This window comes from Falco punctatus (assembly GCF_963210335.1).
Source record: "Falco punctatus genome assembly, chromosome: 1".
Lineage (NCBI taxonomy): Eukaryota > Metazoa > Chordata > Aves > Falconiformes > Falconidae > Falco > Falco punctatus.
In genome coordinates this window covers 59,918,134-59,937,448 of record NC_137580.1, presented here as the reverse complement: position 1 = coordinate 59,937,448, position 19,315 = coordinate 59,918,134, and the positions used below count along the sequence as shown (strand labels likewise).

The 19,315-nt window shown below is 36.7% G+C and overlaps 1 protein-coding gene across 1 annotated transcript in view; it reads left to right on the top strand.

Moving 5' to 3' along the window:
* SGCZ (sarcoglycan zeta) overlaps nt 1-19,315 on the top strand; it is a 551,451-nt gene that overhangs the window by 489,590 nt on the left and 42,546 nt on the right. The window contains exon 8 of the mRNA XM_080373912.1: nt 5,534-7,210. Coding sequence (XP_080230038.1) covers nt 5,534-5,767 — 234 coding nt within the window. The 3' untranslated portion in view covers nt 5,768-7,210. The remainder of the gene's footprint in view (nt 1-5,533; nt 7,211-19,315) is intronic.

Sequence of the window (19,315 nt, the reverse complement as noted above, 5' to 3'; positions counted from 1 at the left end):
TTGGGCCACTGGGATGGCAGATTTGGACCCCTGCTTAACTAATAGAAAGAATGTTGCATCTGTAAATTTAGCCTTTGTTTATAACTGCAACAGCATATATACATAGTAGCTTTCAATGCTGGCTTTAAGCTGTCTTTATTAATTTTCTTCATCTCGGGGTTCCCTAGCAATTAGCTATGGGAGTCTGTTTAAATTGCACAGCCTTCCCAGCTTTCTGCAAAGACGTAGAGCTTCTTAGACTCACCACAGCAGATACACCCTCTCAAGAAGCTGCTTCAGTTTTTCTCAGACACTGTACCCTGGTATCCACATTGCTCACCAGATATTCTGGGATGTATGCTGGGACAGGACCTGATACCTACCACTCAAGATTATGATACCAGGAAAACCTGGATTGATCTACATCACACTGTGAAATTTGTAAGCACCAGTGGAAAGGCGTGCCCAGCTATGATTAAAAAGATCATTTAATTTAATGAGCAAAATAACTGAATTACATTGTATTGTAATGCATGCTGGAGTAACGTCCACTGGATGCAAGGCTTAGAGCATTACCCTATAGAACATCTGCAATGAGGAGTTGCAGAAGCATAGCTGTCCTGATGTAAACACATAAAAATATTGAGCTCCTAGAAAATGATAATAAAGTTCAAAAGATTTAAATCTAGCCTGATCTCAGACACACATGCCCTCTATTTTTTTTCTGAGTTAATTCTTGTTTGAATTGAGACACATCTTTTAGAACCCATTTGATTTTGATTTACAGATTTCTCATGATCCTTCCCCATCACCACTGCACCTAAAGTGTTAAAATGGCCAATCACGCATTCTGACAAAAGTACAGATAGCTAATCTTGTTGTTTGATTTTCTTACATGTATGTCTTCTACACTGAAGTGTCTTTTATTATCACATATATAATATTCTGATACCTCCTGCTTCCATTTTTTTAAAACAAAAGCATAGAAAGAGTCTTTTCCTCAACTTTGATATTCCAATTATATCATGGCTTACTGGAAATCAGTATTAAAAGTCCAAGAGACTAGTCAGATTTATTGGGGGAACTATTTGTTAAAAGTTGTCAAGAGCTGCTGATTAAAAGTATCTGACATTACTGTCTCCTGTTTAATATCCGGTAGAGTTACTGTTGAAATTGAAAGTATTTTATCACAGTCATGTTCTGACATCAATACCTGATTTTTCTCCAAGTGCAGAACTATGCTGAGCACTATTCAGTATAAAAGATACATATACTTACATAGAGCTTACACTGTTGAAGGCTACTGGGTTTTTATGCAATACTATTGATAACTCCATCATTGCTACCTTAATATTTCCTACATCAAAGTTGGACTTGTTATCATTTCTTTTATTATTGATAGGAGAAGTGAAAGAGTACTTTTTGTTACTCAGTATTCCATTGATGATTGTCTTTTGTTTCCTTCGTTCATTCTACCAGTTCCTAGCTTCTAGTTTGCTACCAAATTCTTTTTTCCCTCATCTGTTATTTTTTTTCTTATGCTCACTGTAGTTACTTTCGCATTTACTACTAGCTGAGCTGAATGTCTCTGCATTCTGCATGTGTAATCTTTTTTTTGTTGTTGGTTTTTTTTGGTTGTAATTCTAGGTGAACATTATTAAGTTGTTCTCATCACCATCCGTATTTCTTCCTTCTAATTTTTTTCTGCAGGGGTTTTTGACTCCTAATTATCTCAGATCTATGATACTGGACTTTTAAAGCAGCAATGGGTGTGTGTGTGTGTAAATACATAATTCCTTTGTCATATAAATTATAAAAGAAAAATGATCATTTGCTGTATTCTGGTTTTGTAATTAATTTCTCTATCAGTCAGAATGTGAATTAAAACAAACATCATGCTATGCAATTGTCACCTGTGCCTCTGAAATTCTCCCTTTCTGTCCCTTTTAGTGTAAATTTGCATCAATGACAGTATTTCACTCTAGGAACTGGATAATTCACAATGATAGGGGGGTTATATTGTTTGGGACTACTTTCAGGCTGTATTTCCTTTGATAATCCCAGTCATTTACAATGCTTCTGTTATGAATGGTAAAATTACTATTGTTTACAAACAGGGAAGGACTGTTGAGTGACAGGGTGTCAGAAGACATCTTGGGCATAGGGGTCGTGACATGATGGAGTTTTTGATTCTCAGAGAATTAAGGTAGGGGGTCAGCAGAACCACTACTTTGGACTTCCAGAGGGCAGACTTTGGCCTGTTTCAAATTCTAGTTGACAGAGTCCCTTGGGAGGCAGTCCTTAAGGGCCAAGCATTCCAGGAAGGATGAATGTTCTTCAAGAAGGTAGTCTTAAAGGTGCAGAAGCAGTCCAGCCCCATGTGTTGAAAGACAAGCCAGTGGAGGAGAGCACCAGCCTGGCTGAACAGAGAGATTTGGCTGGAACTCAGGGGAAAAAAGGAGAGTGTATCACCTTTGGAAGAAGGGGAAGGCAACTCCAGAGGACTATAAGGAAGTTGTGAGGTTATGCAGGGTGAAGATCAGAGAGGCAAACATTACCACAAAGGATAAGGAAAAGGCTGAGGTACTTAATGCTTTCTTTACCTCCATCTTTAATGGTAAGACCAGCTTCTCTCTGGCTACTCAGCCCACTGAGTTGGAAAACAGGGACAAGAAGCAGCATGAAGTCCCCAGAGTCCAGGAGGAAATAGTCAGTGACCTGCTGCTCCACTTGGACATGCACAGGTCTATGGGGCCAGATGGGATCCACTCAAGGGTACTGAGGGAGCTTGCGGAACAGCTCACCAAGCAACTCTCCATCATCAATCAAAAGTCCTGGCAAACTGAAGAGATCCCAGAAGACTGGAGGTTAGCAAATGTGATGCCCATCTACAAGAAGAGCAGAAAGCATTCTGAATGCCATCACGTGGCATGTGCAGAACAGCCAGGGGATCAAGCCCAGCCAGCATGGGTTTATGCAAGGCAGGTCCTGCTTGACTAACCTGATCTCCTTCTACAACAATATGACCGACCTAGTGGATGAGGGAAAAGCTATGGATGTTGTCTACCTGGACTTAGTAAAGCCTTTGACACCACCTCCCACAGCTTTCTCCTGGAGAAACTGGCTGCTTGTGGCTTGGATGAGTGTATCCTTCACTGGATAAAAAGTGTAGGGTACTGGCTGGATGTCTAAACCCAAAGAGTGGTAGTAAATGGAGTCACAAGTGGTGTTCCCCAGGGCTCAGTGTTAGGGCCAGTTCTGTTTAGTATTTATATTGATGATGTGGACAAGGACATTGAGTGCACCTTCAGTGAGTTTGCAGACAAACCAATTTGGTAGGGGTGGGGGGGGAGGAGGGGAGGGGAGGGGGAGTGCTGATCTGCTGGAGGGCAGGAAGGCTCTGTAGGGGGATCTGGACAGGCTGGACCGATGGGCCAAGGCCAGTCTATGATGTTCAACCAGGAGAAGTGCTGGGTCCTGCACTTGGTCACAACTGCCCCATGCAAGACTACAGGCTTGGGGAAGAGTGGCCTGGAGGAAAATGACCTGGGGGTGCTAGTTGACAACCAGCTGAACATGAGCCAGCAGTGTGCCCAGCTGGCCAAGAAGACCAATAACATCCTGGTTTGTGTCAGACACTTTGTGGCCAGCAGGACAAAGGCAGTGATCATCCCCCTGTACTTGGCACTGGTGAGGTTGCACCTCCAATACTGTGTTCAGTTTTGGGTCACTCCCTTCAAAAGGGATGTTGAGGTGCTGGAACATTTCCAGAGAAGAGCAACAAAGCTAGTGAAGGGTCTTATGACAAGCAGCTGAGGGAACTGGGGGTGTTTAGCCTGGAGAAGAGGAGACTCAAGGGAGAACTTATTGGTCTCCTCAGCTCCCTGAAAGGAGGCAGGTGGGTGTCGGTCTCTTTTCCCAGATAAGTAACAGGACGAGAGGACATGGCTTCAAGTTGCATCAGAGGAGGTTTAGGTTGGATATTAGGAAAAATTTCTTCATTGAAAGAGTGGTCAAGTATTGGAACAGGCTTCCCAGGGAGGTGGTGGAATCACCATCCCTGGAGGTATTTCAAAATGTGTAGATGTGGTGCTTAGCGACATGTTTTAGTGATGGACTTGGCAGTCCTGGGTTAACAGCTGGACTTGATGATCTCAAAGGTCTTTTCCAATCTACATGATTTTGTGATTCTATGATTCTACGACTGTGCATCGGCCCTTGTATGGGATTTTTCAAGCCTTCCTGATTTTTTTCCCAGCCTGTTTTTCTTCACCATTCTCTAAGTAAGGGCTTAGTAGTGCTTTTGCATTGCTTTTCTGCCATATAGCACTGAATTTATCATAAAGTAATACTTGCTTCCTGTAGGAAAAAGCAACATATACCGTAACTTCCCAGGTTCTTTACATGTACTGCCAACATTGTGATATAATGCTGTCAAGTTGGCTTTGTTGATTTTCAGTATCTTATTCAAAACAATAGCAAGTATTTAAGGAACTTTCTTTTCCTAACCTTCATACTGTTATCTGCATGGCTTAATGCCATTTTGATTTGTTACCCTTCTTCTAGTTCTTAGTCTGCACCCGAGGTAATAACTTATCTTACTTCAGCTCTCATTTACTTCTTTCATAAATAAAAATAAATTCTAAACAGCTGGAGACTTGTTTGTTTGGGTCAGTGGAAGACATGTTTTTTTTTTTCCTTTAGTTAACTAATTTCATGAAATTGTTTATTCAACACCCTGAAAATGTAACATAAGTGTAAATATTGCAGAGCTAGATACAGATTCATAAACATTACCTGTATCTGCAGTTTCATGATGAATCGTGTTATTTTCAGTGGAAGCACATTAAAAAAAAAGAAACATTTTTAAAAATCATATTCATTGTTCAGAAACAAATGGGAATAGCTTGATGAGCTTCTTAATAAGACTTTAACCTAAAATCTTTTCTTCTCTTAATTTACATCAAATAAGCTCTTTATTTTGTGCATATGACTCTACCCTTATTCAGTTATTCTCTGGATGGAGCTGTTGTTAAGACCCAACAATTTAGAACAGTTCAGCATGTATTTACAGCTGCTTACAGGAACACACTGGGGAATGTGCTTTAATGTCACTTCACACTTATTAAAATACAAGTTATTCCGGAGCAAGGATATAATACTGCCATGAATGAATAATTTTTAATCATAAAATGTACAAGTGAAAATTCAACCTGTTCAAAAATATTGTCAAAATGTTTTTGTATGACAGTGCTTGTATCTGAATCAACATGTTGGTTGAAGTGTTTGCATATACTGTAGTACTGAGTATCAATGGATATAGAACTACGCTGAGTTGAAAAACAGGAAATATCAGGGCTTTATTTCTAAAAAAATTTTCTAATACATATTTCTAATGTTTCTAATAATATTTTTAATAATTCTAAGAAAATATTTCTAATTTTTTAAGCTATTTCTAAAAAGCTCATGACTGCCTCAAAACACTTCTTTAAAATATGTCACAATGCTGAAAGAAACTTACTTACTCCTCTTTTTTTTTTCCCCCCTTTCGTAGATATTTTTAAACGCAGATACAATTCGCCTGGGAAATCTACCAGTGGGTTCCTTTTCCTCCTCCTCCTCCTCCTCCTCCTTCTCCTCCTCCTCCTCTTCCTCCTCACCCAGCTCTTCAGCTCCTCGCCAGACTATCTATGAGCTCTGCGTCTGTCCGAATGGTAAACTTTACCTGTCCCCAGCAGGAGCAGGCTCCACATGTCAATCCAGTAGCAACATCTGCTTGTGGAGCTAGAATGACTCCAATTTATCCTCACACCAGAATAGCCTTTTGTTACTATCCCTCTGCTTCACAGTTCTGCTCGGTTTCCCTTGTGACAAGTTTGATGCTTCAAACGGCCTGCAGAGCAACTTCTTCCAGTGTAAGCAGGAATACAGCGCTGCCTTCTCTTGTGGTTTGTGTTGCCACTCAACGTAGAGATGGAAGTGAGATATTCAGAAATCAATGTATTCTTCATCAGGAAACCTGGAACATAATATCACCTTTTGTCCAAAAGGGAGAATAACACAGGTGCCTTTGCTACATGAAGTGAAGCACATAGTTTTAGATTTTTGCAGGACCTGGATATGAACTGCACATATACATATATATATACACACAGTACATTAAAAAAAAAAAAAAAAAATTGCCCAGAGTCTGATGGTGAGATGAATTGGTACCCCCTGTATGATAAACAACTGTACTGTCTGAAAGCACAATTTTCCATTCATCTTTTTGGATGTAAACTTTTATCCCTGAATTTTAAAATTTTGAAGCATTGTGTGATGCTTGCTTTACTAAACAATTAAATTCAGTAAATGGTTTTTAACACAAAAAGAGACAGAATCCCTCCCTGAGTTTGGTTTCTTTAAAGTGTGTTGTTACTCTTTGTCTACTAAGTCTAGGGTTTTGTACACTAGGTAAATTTTGGAATTGCTCAGCAATATTACCTTTCAAAGTTAAAAAGACATCTGCTCTTGTTTGTCAGATCTGAATGGCCTTATGTAGTATTTTTGTGGCTACTGCATGTGAAGCAATTGCTTTAAGCAGAACATACACTTTCTGGAAAAGTAGAACAGGGTAAAGAGGGAAATACAGACAATATGTTTGTTGATCAGTGTATTGCTCTTCACAAGGTATTTATAATTGGCAAATGCAAAATCAAGACAAAATCTTCAAAGATACATCTTGTCCATTTTCTAGCTATGTCTAACTGCTGCCATTTGAACATAGTACAAACATTAGTACTAATGTAATGTGTAATGCTGAGAAGCAATGCACTAACAACTGGTATGACGTTCACATTTATTATTCTCTTTTGTTTACATCTGCCGCTAAGGTTTTCAAAGTAATAGTAATATATATAAACACATATTAAATGACATTCAATATTAAAAAGTACATTGATATTACATTGACTGTCAGGTCTGTGTTTAAATTATGCAGCCCCATTTGCACTCAGATCTCACTACTGACTTCCTTTTTTGACAAGTTTGATGTGGAATTTTGCTCTTGTATAAATGTTCATACTTGTTTGGTTTGTTCGGTAGTTGAAATCTTATAAAAAATGCTTTGGTATACTGCTAGTAAATTTAACACAACATTGATTAACAGGAGTATCTTGAAACTTGCAGAACCCAGGAATGTAAAACAGTATAAAAATGTTTCCTATTGTGGAAGATGGCTTAATTACATGAGGTAAGTGTGCTTTTTAATTCTATTCTTTAAATTACATCACCTAGCACGTTAGCTTTAGAGGTGTCTGAATGTAAGATCACCAATGCAATGGCAGCTTTTGCCAAGTAGCTAAAGTCAGGGCAGACAGTGCAAGGTGGGTATTTCTACGCAATATTTCTTTCTTCTCACAGAAAAAAAAAAAATAAATGAAAATGGGCAAACTAATAGTATCGTTGACTTTTTATTTTATTGCCACCTAATATGGTTGATTTTGTTTTCACAGGTGAAATTCACTCCTCTGCAGATGACCAGCACAAGACATGGCTTGACTGGTGCTTGCCTTTCCATCGGCCCTCTTCAGAGGAGTGAATTTCACCCAACAGCAAGAATTCTGTATTTTCTGTTTCTACCAGTTAAATGAAGATTTAAAATTGATTATTTTATCTCTTCAAGAGGTTTTTAACAGCTGATTTGTTATTTCTTTGAACATTTTATTCTTTCAGTAGGAAAGAAAATATATTAGAAAATATTGCAAGAAAATATACTAGAAGCCTGAGGATTTTTAGTAAAAGGGACAGAAAGAGATGACAAAGAAGGTGATAATAAACCATTAGAAAGTGTAGCTATACAATATACCTTTAAAACTGTAGGGAAACAGATGTCTTTTTTCTTATGCACACAAGTAATAGAAAGGTAGTTTGAAAGACATGGAGATGAATAGAATTTCAGAAGGAAAATATATAGATCTGTATGAGGACACATCTGTATGTATTCATTATCTGTGTACAGCTACATACACTGGTGGCTAAAAAGATGAACAGATTACAGTGACCAATTTAATTGTGGCTTCTTACAAATTGCCACACAAGTAGACTAAGATTTTTTTTCCTCCTCAAACCCACAGGATAGCTTGCAGATACTTTGCCATGAATTTTCCATTGAAAATTTCTTCTTTGTTTGCTCTTCACCTTATGTGATTACTTACCTGTAATATATATGGAAGAGGCTTCTGCCCACCAGAGGGAAAGACCCAGCCTTTATAAATTGTAAACAAATTTGGAAGGGAATTGGCAGGAAAAAAAAATATCTTTTGTTACTAGATTCATTGTAACAGCAAGGCTGGAATAATCTACCACTTTATATGAAGAAAACTCAGGGCAGAGGTGCAGATGGCACACTGGACTCAAAAAACCCAAGCCACTAAGTCCACATAGCTCTGCACTGTCAGGATTTTCTTGCTTGGAGTCCCTTCAGAATGAAGTAGACAATTTTTGAGAGCTTAAGCAACCTATGACATAGCATAATGAGTTCTCATAATGTCTTAATATTTTGGTGAGTTTCATAATTTTAATGTGTTTTTTTAAATCCATTGAAAACTGTAAGGGGGAAATCTCAGTTTTTATTTTAAAGAATGCTTCTAGCCCACATTATTTCAGAAAGTATTGGAAAAGTGATTTCAATGCATTTAGAGAACTAAAAAATTTAAACACCAATAATCTGTAAGCTTCATCATCATTCCCGAGTGGAAGGAGAAACAGACCCAGTGGGTTTGAATGTTTGGAGCTGGCAATAGTGAAAACTTCAGTATTAGAGCTCTTCTGCTTATATTACACCCCAAAAATATCAGAAAAATAGCACAATTCCACAATGTCATTTCAGATGGAAGGAAACTAGAAGATCTTGGAGCAAATATCATATTAAAACATGGAGCCATAGCTGTGCTATTTCAGTGCTGGTTTTATAATGCTGTGGTCATTGTGTGCGAAGCCATAGGAAATTCTCAGATTCTGTCACCTTCCTCATAGATTACTGGCCCTGTCTCCAAGTTATTTCAGTCTTTGTTGGCCATTTATATCTATCATTCAGGCTATTATTAAGTCCCAGGTAATGTTTCTCTAGGTAGTTTATCTGAATATTTTTATTGTGTATTTAGAAAAGGTATGTCACTTCTTACTCTCGTTAAGGTAAGAGTTTCCCTATAACAAATCCCTCTGTTGTGATAGCTGTAGGGAAAGATACGATATTTTAAAGCATTACTATTAGTGCAATTAAAAAAGAAAAAACCCAAACCAGAACCAAAAGTGGCTAAAATATTCCCCTGAGTTTTTTTATATTTTACAAATACATGTATCGAATAAAGCTTCTTTTTGTACTAGAATGTTTATATGGGAACCACTAAGAAGGTATTGCAGCTGTTTGACTTCTTCAGGGCTATCCTTATGACAACAATGAAATCTATGAAAAGACCTTATTAGTTACATGTATTTAATATATACAATAGATTTATCTTCTGTAAAAATATCTCTGTCATGATATTATAGGATACTGTCTCTTTCTTGTTTAAAAAATAGAAAAATAAAAGCATCAGCCAACCTCTCTGAGCACTGTTAGCTGTATGGTTTTGTATTGCAGTTCATTCATTGTTTAAGTAATAAGACCAAAGACTGACACTTCTATTATATCTAACACTATGACACTGCTGCTTCTACTAATTCTGTTGGAATGAAGAGATGATGAGTTGTAATTACAACATGAAACTGTAACATAGTTTAGATTTGTGCAGCATTTTGAGCTGTAGATTGTTCACTTTTTCCCAGGGTTTAATTTTTTTGTCAGTGTGGTGCAGTTACATTACTGTTCATGCATAAGAGGATCTTTTGGTGTTCCTAAGAAAACAAAGGAATGTGTATTCCAAAACATGTCAAGACATTGATTGTTTCAGCTGAAGTTATACTGTTTACAGAACAGTGGCTTGAGTGGATAACAGAATTCACTTTAAACCATTTTAGATATAGAGGGCTACTAAGTCTGGATTAAAGGTACAGCCGTAAATGTCTAAAAGGATTTAATGAAGGATGTTTACGATATTCGGTTGCTAACACCATGTATTTTTTTAATAGTTTTTTTTAAATTCTAAATCATTGTCTAAATAAAATTTAAAAATTCAAAACCCCAACCATTAGATAATGGAATTGTTATCAGCTGATTAACTGTAATGCATATGTAAATTGAATCGCAGTTTAAGTGTCATATTGTTTCAATCAGTACTCAGTAAAGGTCTGCTAACCATTCTTGTTTTGTAACTTTTATGTTAATGATTTTCTTGTGTATATAAATATATAAAAAAGATGGGAACTATTTTCTTACACATACTATGCAATATATTTGTAAAACTGCAATATTACCAAAATTACAAAAGCTGTGCTTTTGTACTCTCTTCCTTTATGTAAAACAAATCTTTTTTCTATTTAATGGACTGCCTGTCTTATAATTGTAGATAACATTATTCAAAAGTAGTACACTGAAACATTTTTTTATTTCAGTTTCCTTGGATTTTTTGTTTTATGAAAATATTAGCAAGGTTTTGGAAGTTGGACATTGCTTTTTCCTGGAAAGCTAGAACTTTCACAGCATGTAATTAACACAGTCACTTTGAAATCCTCCTGTACTTCTTTCATTTGATCTTAGTATTTGATCTTAGTATTTTCATCTGGTGCTGCCATATAACCATGAATAAATGTGATGATACATAAAATGGGAAATGTATCAGAACTCATTTCAAGAATAATCAAGAGGGAAACTTTCCAAGGGTAAGAGGAAGATGTAGGAAAGCTAATGAGAATTTTTTAGGTTTTCTGTGTATTTTTATTTGATAGTTGTTTTGTTTGCATTATTCCTTACTTTTGCCTACATTAGCCATATGGTAATAGCTTTAATTTGTTTTTCAAATTTTTGTCCTCACACTCGGTATACCAGAGGGTTTTTTTTCAAAAAGTTTTTTAAAACAACAGACACTGCATTTAAATGCAGTACTTATGTTAAGAAAATCCAATTTTAAAGAAGTATAGGTTTTAGTTCTACATCAACATTAGTAAAGTTACAGTTATAGTGCTGCATCTCATCTACTGTAAAAGCATATTACACACCCAAGTTCCTTTGTACCTTGCCAGAATAAGCATAAACTGTACATTTGTCTGTACAATTATGTTTAAACTACACCAGTTTACAAGCCACTTGACAATTACACAGTCATGTAAAAGGTCTTGTGGTGATGTCAAGGCAAACAAATCCTCTTTACGTTTAAATTCAGTAGTGTCAGTTCTGCCTATAGCATGGTATTGCACAGAGCTCTGGCAAAAAGCAAGGTGAGCATTTGGGTGGTTTGTTTGCGCTGAGCTCCTTGGCGCCATGTGACAATTTCCGAAATATCCACAGTAGCCAGACAGTAGCTAACTGCACAATGCCTACAAAAATCATAACTTCTGTGCAAGCACAACAGTTGTATAGATCCATCAGTAATGCAGGTCCTGCCGAGTCTCAGGTGACTAAAACATGATGGCTGATACAGAAAAAAAAAAAAAAATTACTCTTAGCCATTTTATTCAGGCTTGTACTAGTCCAGCCTGGGAAAACCTAATGACATTGAAATAAATTGAAGGTATAGTGAAAAAAAAACACCATAAACATTGTGTTGATTCTACACAGTCCATACTGAGACTAGAATTTAATACAAGCTCTCTGTGTAAAATAGGGTCTCCTATGAAACTTTGAACTGACCTTCAAATTATATTGTTTGAATTTAGAAATATTATTTGATCTTTAACCAATAAATTTCTTGTACAGGCCAGGACCAGGAAAAGTTTCAGAAAAGCAAAGGTAAAAGCGTATATTGTGTATCTGGTCTGATTTGAGTCAATTAACCACAATTCAGCCTAAGAATAAATAAATAAATTTAAAGTAGAAAGTTTCCCTTGGTTTTGTGAAAACTTAAATATTTAAGGACAGTTGACCTTCTTAAGGAGTGTCCAGCCTTTCCAGTGTCTCAAATTCTGACATGCTTAAGCACTGAGAGTAATTTATATTAAAAAAAATTGGCCTTTGATTTAAGTTAATTTAATATATGACTTAATCTGAGAAGTAAAGGTGCCTTTTAATCACATGTATATCTCCTTGTTTGTGAGACCTGTAAGTTCAGCTTCCAGCATCATCTGGAATACAATGAATAGGACTTGGGCATTACAGAAGCATTTCTGAAGGCAAGACATTTTGTTGTCTGTGCACTACGGTATTTTGGGAGCTTGCATACAGTCATTCTTCACCACTGAGATCTGTGTTCTAGCATAGTAACTTCTAATTATATTTTTCAGAAATATTCTGAAAAAAAAATGTGTTTCCTTTCTAGATGATGTTTACTCGGTTTTCCTGTCCCAAACACTACAGCAGTTAAAGTAAGTAAAATCCTCCCCCTTAACTCCCACCCACTTACTTTTTCAGCTGAACTTCAGTTATCCCCCTTAGCCTTCTTCTTGCTTCCCAAATAACAAAAGAATAGACAATGGAAGGGATTTAGCTGTTGCTTTATCAGGCTTCTTCCTTTGTGACTTACTGGAGCTATATCAAAGGGGAAGTTTCTACCATGGAGAAAGATTATTTACTTTGTGAAAACAGCTCTTATATAAGAAGAAAAACATACACATACACACAGGTAAATATCAATTTTAGCCTGATTTACTAGAATGAACATTGAAATTTTTTGGAATATAAACTTCTTAATAACTTTTAATTTCTTATAAGTTTTATCATTCAATGAACATATTTAAAATACCATAAAATAAATATTCAAGCTATCTTATCATGTTATAATTTTCAGGTTTTGAAAATAAAAAAGTAATCACTGAGCTAATTATTTTCCCCCTCTACTGAAGTATTTATTTACTTTCACAAATTTGAAAGAAAAGAAAAACCCTGACATGTTAAATAACATAAATCTATTAAAACCCCCTACTAATAACAAAATATTGTTCCTATAGCTCATTGCTGATATGCTCATTCCTCCTAGGTAGATTAAGAATCTGATTTCTTTTACAATGGCACACCTTTCTGGTTTTTTGTGTGGTCTCTGGAGGGATTGGGAGCTCCTGATGCTAAAGGAAACACAGTATCTATACAGTAGTAGAACCAACTGTCATAATATCTCCCACACTACAGCAAGGGCATGTACTCATGTGAGCAGAAAGTGTCTCCTACAGCAGTTTGACGCTGTGAAGACAACACTCAGAATGCTTTCCAGCTCCATGCTTCCCAGGATGTATAAGACATGGCACTACAACAACCTTGGACAGATAGACAGAAAAGCAGTGGGTTTTTTTGATCTGCAAAACAGCCATGTTGCAACAGTACAGAATAGAAATATAGTTGAAAGCTGAAGATATATATATATGTATTTTTAAAGTGAAAAAACAATTACTAGCCTTCTCCCTAGGCCTAATAGTAACCCGGAAAAATGGACAGAAAGTCAAGTGGAGATGAATCATTTTTATCTCTTTATATCCATGGAACTTTCTTTTTCCTTTCTTTTCATGACTCTCTTTAAAAAACACCTTGGAAAGGATAAAAGCAGTAACCTAGGTATAAATTTTGTGTTTCTCAGATAGAAGGTGACAGTGAACTCTCTGCACGTGTATCTCTGTTTATGCTGGAAAGAACTGAAAATAGGTCAGTACGCTGGGATGGATTCAAACAGTGGTAAAGACAACAGGAAAGACTGAAAAAGTTCATGTCTTTGGGTTAGGCTTCCCATGTTCATTAAAAGTTTGTGCAAAAAACATGTCATGGTCCATAACTTTTTACACTGTATTTCTAAAATACATCATTAACATTAGTATAATTTTCCCTCTGAAAATTGTTCCCACTTCTAACTACAGGTGCCACTTTGGCTGCCACACAAGGAGAGCTCTAAATAATTATGCAGTCTTCACTCATTTGTCAAAACCAAATTAACAAATTATGAGATGTCCAAAGTGAGTCATAAAAGGAAACATTAAAAAAATCTACTGCCACTGTTTTTAATATTTAAGGCCAGTGTTCTCACAGTGGAGGAGTTGTACTGCAATAGCTTTGATCTTCTTGATCTTCCCAGTGACTTTTAAAGAGACTCTGTAATCCATGCTGCTCCCCTTCCCTCTGCCACAGGGGAGTTAAGGAAATTAATATTTGTCATTGGGGTTTGGGCTTGATTTCTGTTGCACGGTCTATCTTTAGACTTACTGTAATCCCTATTTTTAAGTGTAAAGGGGAGAGACAAATGTGATGGCAGCTACTGAAGCTGACGTTACTCATTGCCACAGGGAGCAGGTTATTGCTTAAGATAATCGTTACTACTACAATGGAATGAAATGCAGGGGGGGAAAGGGAGCACATAACCAAAACATAAAACAGAGAAAGAGGGTGAAAAGAGAATAAAGGCATGGGAAAAAGAGAGAGTGGTATTAGAAGAGGTTTACAGTTTAAAGAGGAAGACAATAATTTGTGTGAAAATTTCTCTTTATCTCTCTGGCATCGTCAAATATATCATGCCCAAAGTGCAGGAAGCAGAGGAAAAGCTTCAGGATACCATTGATTCAGAAATCATTTCCAAGACTAGAAATGTCCAGTTCATACTAAAGAGGTAGTGCAGACAATATCAGAAAATCTGTGTTGCTACTCTGGCTGTGATGAGAGGCATAGCTGTGTAACCTATAAGATACGGAAGCTATATAGAAGACAGAATGTTTTATGTACAAAAGGACAGTGCTGGAAGAAAGGAGACACTGAGGCTTACATTAGCCCACAGCAGTGTAAACAGAAAAAAGCTGGAGCAAGAAGTAGGAAATGGAGGATAGTTTATAGATTGTTTTTGTTTGTTTGTTTTTTTAGTTTTGAGGGACTATTTTTTAGCTAAGAGTCTAGTCTGTAAGGAATTTTCTTATTTCCCTTTTTTTTTCTTTTTTCTTTTTTTTTTTTTTTTTTTCCCTGAACAGTATCTGGGAGCAAGCATTGCCTTCTACTGTGATTTGTTTCACAGCACTCAAGAAACGTATATAGGTATGCAAAAAATTTATGAAAGCAGGCCTACTAACAGGCATTTCAGAAACAACAGCAGATTTCTTGTGTTCTGAAAGGTAGATCCACCAGCTAAAGGACTGGGCTGGACAAAGCTTTTGTTTGTGCAGGTTTTTTTAAGTACATAGTACATTTATGTCTACCCACATCACATTTCACAGTTTTAGAGCCCAGATGAGTACTCTTCTTATATGACCTTGTAAAGCAATAGTTTATATCTCTGCTTATGAATTAGATCACATATAATGCAAATTTTACATACAGGTATCTTTTCTCTATGATAACTATTGCCACCTCATCTTCAAGTTTCTTAGCATAAACTGCTGGACTACAGTAGACCTACCAAAATGCTGACTTTAAACTATTGGTACTTCCGTTTTTGTTTAGGAAAGCCTAGAACACTGTACCAGGCCTCTCCACAGTGCTGTAATAGTACAGGTCTCTTCTCATGCATGTTAGCCTATATTTGTGAGCAAGTCACCACATGATTATCAGACTCCTGGAGCTGCTTCCTAAAATGATTTATTTATTTACCTCCAGTTTCCAAAATCTTGCATGGCTTTAATATAATGTGGGTTTTATCTTTTTTGTTTAATTATAGTACATTATGTACTTTTAAAGAAATTTAAATTATATATCTAAACCACAATACTTTATTAACGGCCATATGTTTCTGAGAACTGAAAGGGAAAAATACATATAAATCACATTGTCTCACATTTTGCAGAACAGTATAATTTCAGTTATTTAGGCAATTTTCCTATCTATTTTTAGGAGACCTACCAAGAAAACATTTAATTAAATTTGACACTGTACAGTTTGCCTAACAAATATCACTTCAGTTAGACTATTGCAATGACAAAGTATTTACATTCCAAAGAAAAATTTCTAAATGGTGTATTATTCCCTTTTAGAAGTAAATAATGTATTATCATGTTGTGAAGTATGACAAGTTAAGTTATATCAGTTTTTAAATAAATGTAAATAAAATTATTTAGAATAAACTTTTGTGAAATGTGCACCTGCAATTTCTTGAACTTTTCTATTAACACAATTAATCTGGAAAATAAGGTAAGGTACATGCTAATTCTTTTTATATTTTATGTTGTTTTCCATTGCTTTACATATCCTTTGTATGTGTAGGATATGCTTTTTGATGTTCGGAACATTTTTTTGGGGCAGAGTTCATATATTTTTGCTCTATTATTTAATGCATATCAGCTTATCCTTGGATTTATTTATACTGAATGCAGTTTTTTTGCTACACTTAACATTTAGGTTAAGGTCCTTCAAAGCTCTGAATATGTATTTAACTATAAGTATGTGAGTCATTCCAGTGAACTTAATGGAACATCTGAAGTTTGAAGTTGGGAGCATGATAAAATATTTTGCTGGATCAGTCTTCACGAATCAAGCAAAGTAAGGCAATACCCTGCATGTCTGAAAATTACTATAAAATAATGAAGGTGAATCTGAATATTCCACAGTGCTTCACTTTGGCTTAATTTAGTTGAGTAGCACCACTCTTGAGAAGGTACGTTAATCAATATTTCCCTTTTCAGACCTGTGCGTGACTTCTATGCACCACTGTCTGTCTGCATTATAGCCATTTTTACTTCTGATTTGAATTATATCAGCATCTACTATGCTGGAAGTGTTTTGTGCAAATCCTAAAAAGCCCTGCTAACTCTATATGAACATACTCATATTGTGTCTGAGGATAAGTGCCATCAATCAGCACAGCGAATTGGTGGCATTGAGCTGTTTCACATTACATACAGCTTTAGAAACTATATTTGAAGCCTTGAAACACAGATAAAAGCTTTACCCTGCACATAAGGGGCAAAAGCAGCTTGATTCCACTGTGCATCTGATGGTCTTGTCCTAAAATTGTCTTCCCAAATACACTGGACGATGTGAATGCACATCATCAGGCAACATGCACCCCTTAACTCCACATGCTAGGCTAAAGAAAGTCAATTTGAATTCTCAAAAGGTGAAGATAGTGCAGATGGCCATTGTATATTGCCAGTTGTTCTACAACACTGGGGTCTTGGAGAGGGGTTTGAAAAACAAGCAAGAAATTGGTTTGTAAATTGTAAAAAGCTACTGAGCTGTATGGCTGCCCTATTTATTGTCATGGGACACAGAAGAGCTCAGACAAATGGAGAATGGAGCTTTCTTCACACCTGCAATAATCAGTAATCACAGTATGGTGGAAGGGAGAAAAGGAAGTAAATAACTGGTTTCACAGTCTTGCTCCCATGAAAATGTCATCTCTGTAAAATACAATTTTGTACAGGAAGATCTGGCTATCATCTGTGGAAGAATTGACTACTCTATCTGTCAGCTGTACTCTGGGGAGAATTAATTTTCTGAAACATTTTTAGTTGTGTGTTTTCAATCATGGTGATTTCTCTGCTCATGCCTTCTCTTTTTCTGCCCATTAGTCTTATAACTCCTTAGGATTCTTTCTGTAAGAGTCTGTAGTAAATACTAGTATCATGAAAGTTCTCCAGGTTAATGGCCTTACTTTCTCAAGTTTAATAAAGTAACATATGGAAGTAATGCTTAATTTTATTAACCATACTTCAAAATCTTATCATAATTCCAAACAAAATTATCCTAATCACCATCTGAAGAAAGCACCTTCGATATCTCCCTGTTGTTTTCCTGTTACCATTCCTATTGCACTTCTGTGGACTCTGGAGAAAACCCATCCAATGTCCAAATCTAGGTCAGACCAATCTCTGGCAGTGGTAGCAGGGGATGTTATTTAGGGACAGTATGGGAGTCTGGTGAATTTACATAGCCTCTTCCCCACAGACTCCCCTATTATCTACAGTTGTATTCCCTGTGCAGTACCTGTGGTATCGGTTTGTGGATCTGTTGTGCATTAATGTCTGTAATCCTTTTTCAAAGCTGCTGACGCAGCTGCTTTCAGTGGCAGCAGGTTCCAAATGTTCATCAACTGCTACTCAAATAGGAGCTTTCTTTGATCTGTTTTAAGCTGATCTTCAAATCACCACTGAGTGTCCCCTAGTTGTGATACTTTGGGATTTAGAATTGAACAGACTATTACAGTTGGAAGGGACCTACAATAATCATCTGCCTGACCAAAAGTCAAAGCATGTTAAGGGCATTGTCCAAATGCCTCTTCAACACTGACAGGCATAGGGCATTGACCACCTCTCTAGGAAGTCTTTTCCAGTTTTTGACCTCTCAGCAAAAAAATGTTTTCTTATGTCAAGTCTGACCCTCCCCTGGTGCAGCTATTTTATGAATAATAGCTCTGTAACCACCTTACCCACCACCATAAATGTTAAACATACCCTCTTCAGCTTTTTCCAATGGCTCTTCAAACTGAAGAGTCCCAGTCTTCAGCTTCTTCTTATAATGCTCCAGAGCTCTCAGAGAAATCCCATACAGTTCTGGTTTATCTAATTTATTTGGTCTAGTACTTCTACAGGTATTCTTCAGCGATCTAGCCATATCTGCTACAGACCATGCAGTGTGTAGGAATATACCCAATACCACCAGCGTCCTCTGCATTAGGCTTGTAGTCCTGGCACAGAAGCACTTGTAAATTTTGCCCTTGCTTGACTTTGCACATGCCAGTCAGCTGGCCTGGCTAACAGTCTTGTTTGTGTACTCTGTTTCTTGTGATTGTGATGTTTATTCCCTCCTGGCCTTTCAGAGACACACTGAAAATTTACCATATCCTCTCAGGGGTCACATCAGTCAGAACCAGGTGCTCTTATGTGCCTGTTGGCTTTCACCTAGCTCCTAGCATAAATACTCCTCTACAACCTTTTTAATTTTCAGTGCAAGCAGACTGAAAACCGTTTTGGTTAAAGTGCAGTTTTAATAGGACCACTGAGGGTTTTTTAAATCTATTACTCTCAAATTGTTGCTGGAAAGGGTACACATGTTCCCCTGGAATTATTCATCTCTCCTGCCAACAAGGATCATGTGCACTCCAAGGTCCCAGAGGTTCTAAAGATGCATGTAACCACCTTTCCCAAAGCACATGAATCAAGTTTTGCTAGAAAGCAAGAAAAACACAGTCTTAGACCATTGTTTGGACCTTTTGCTCTCTTTTTCCAAACCTGTATTAAAAGCACATCACTGAAGCAGCATTTTTAGTTTTATTTGACCATTTTATAGTTCAACAAAATCTGTCTTTAAATAGCTTCTAGTCATAGTTCCTCCTTTTCTAGTAATTATTTTTCTAATTTTAGTTTG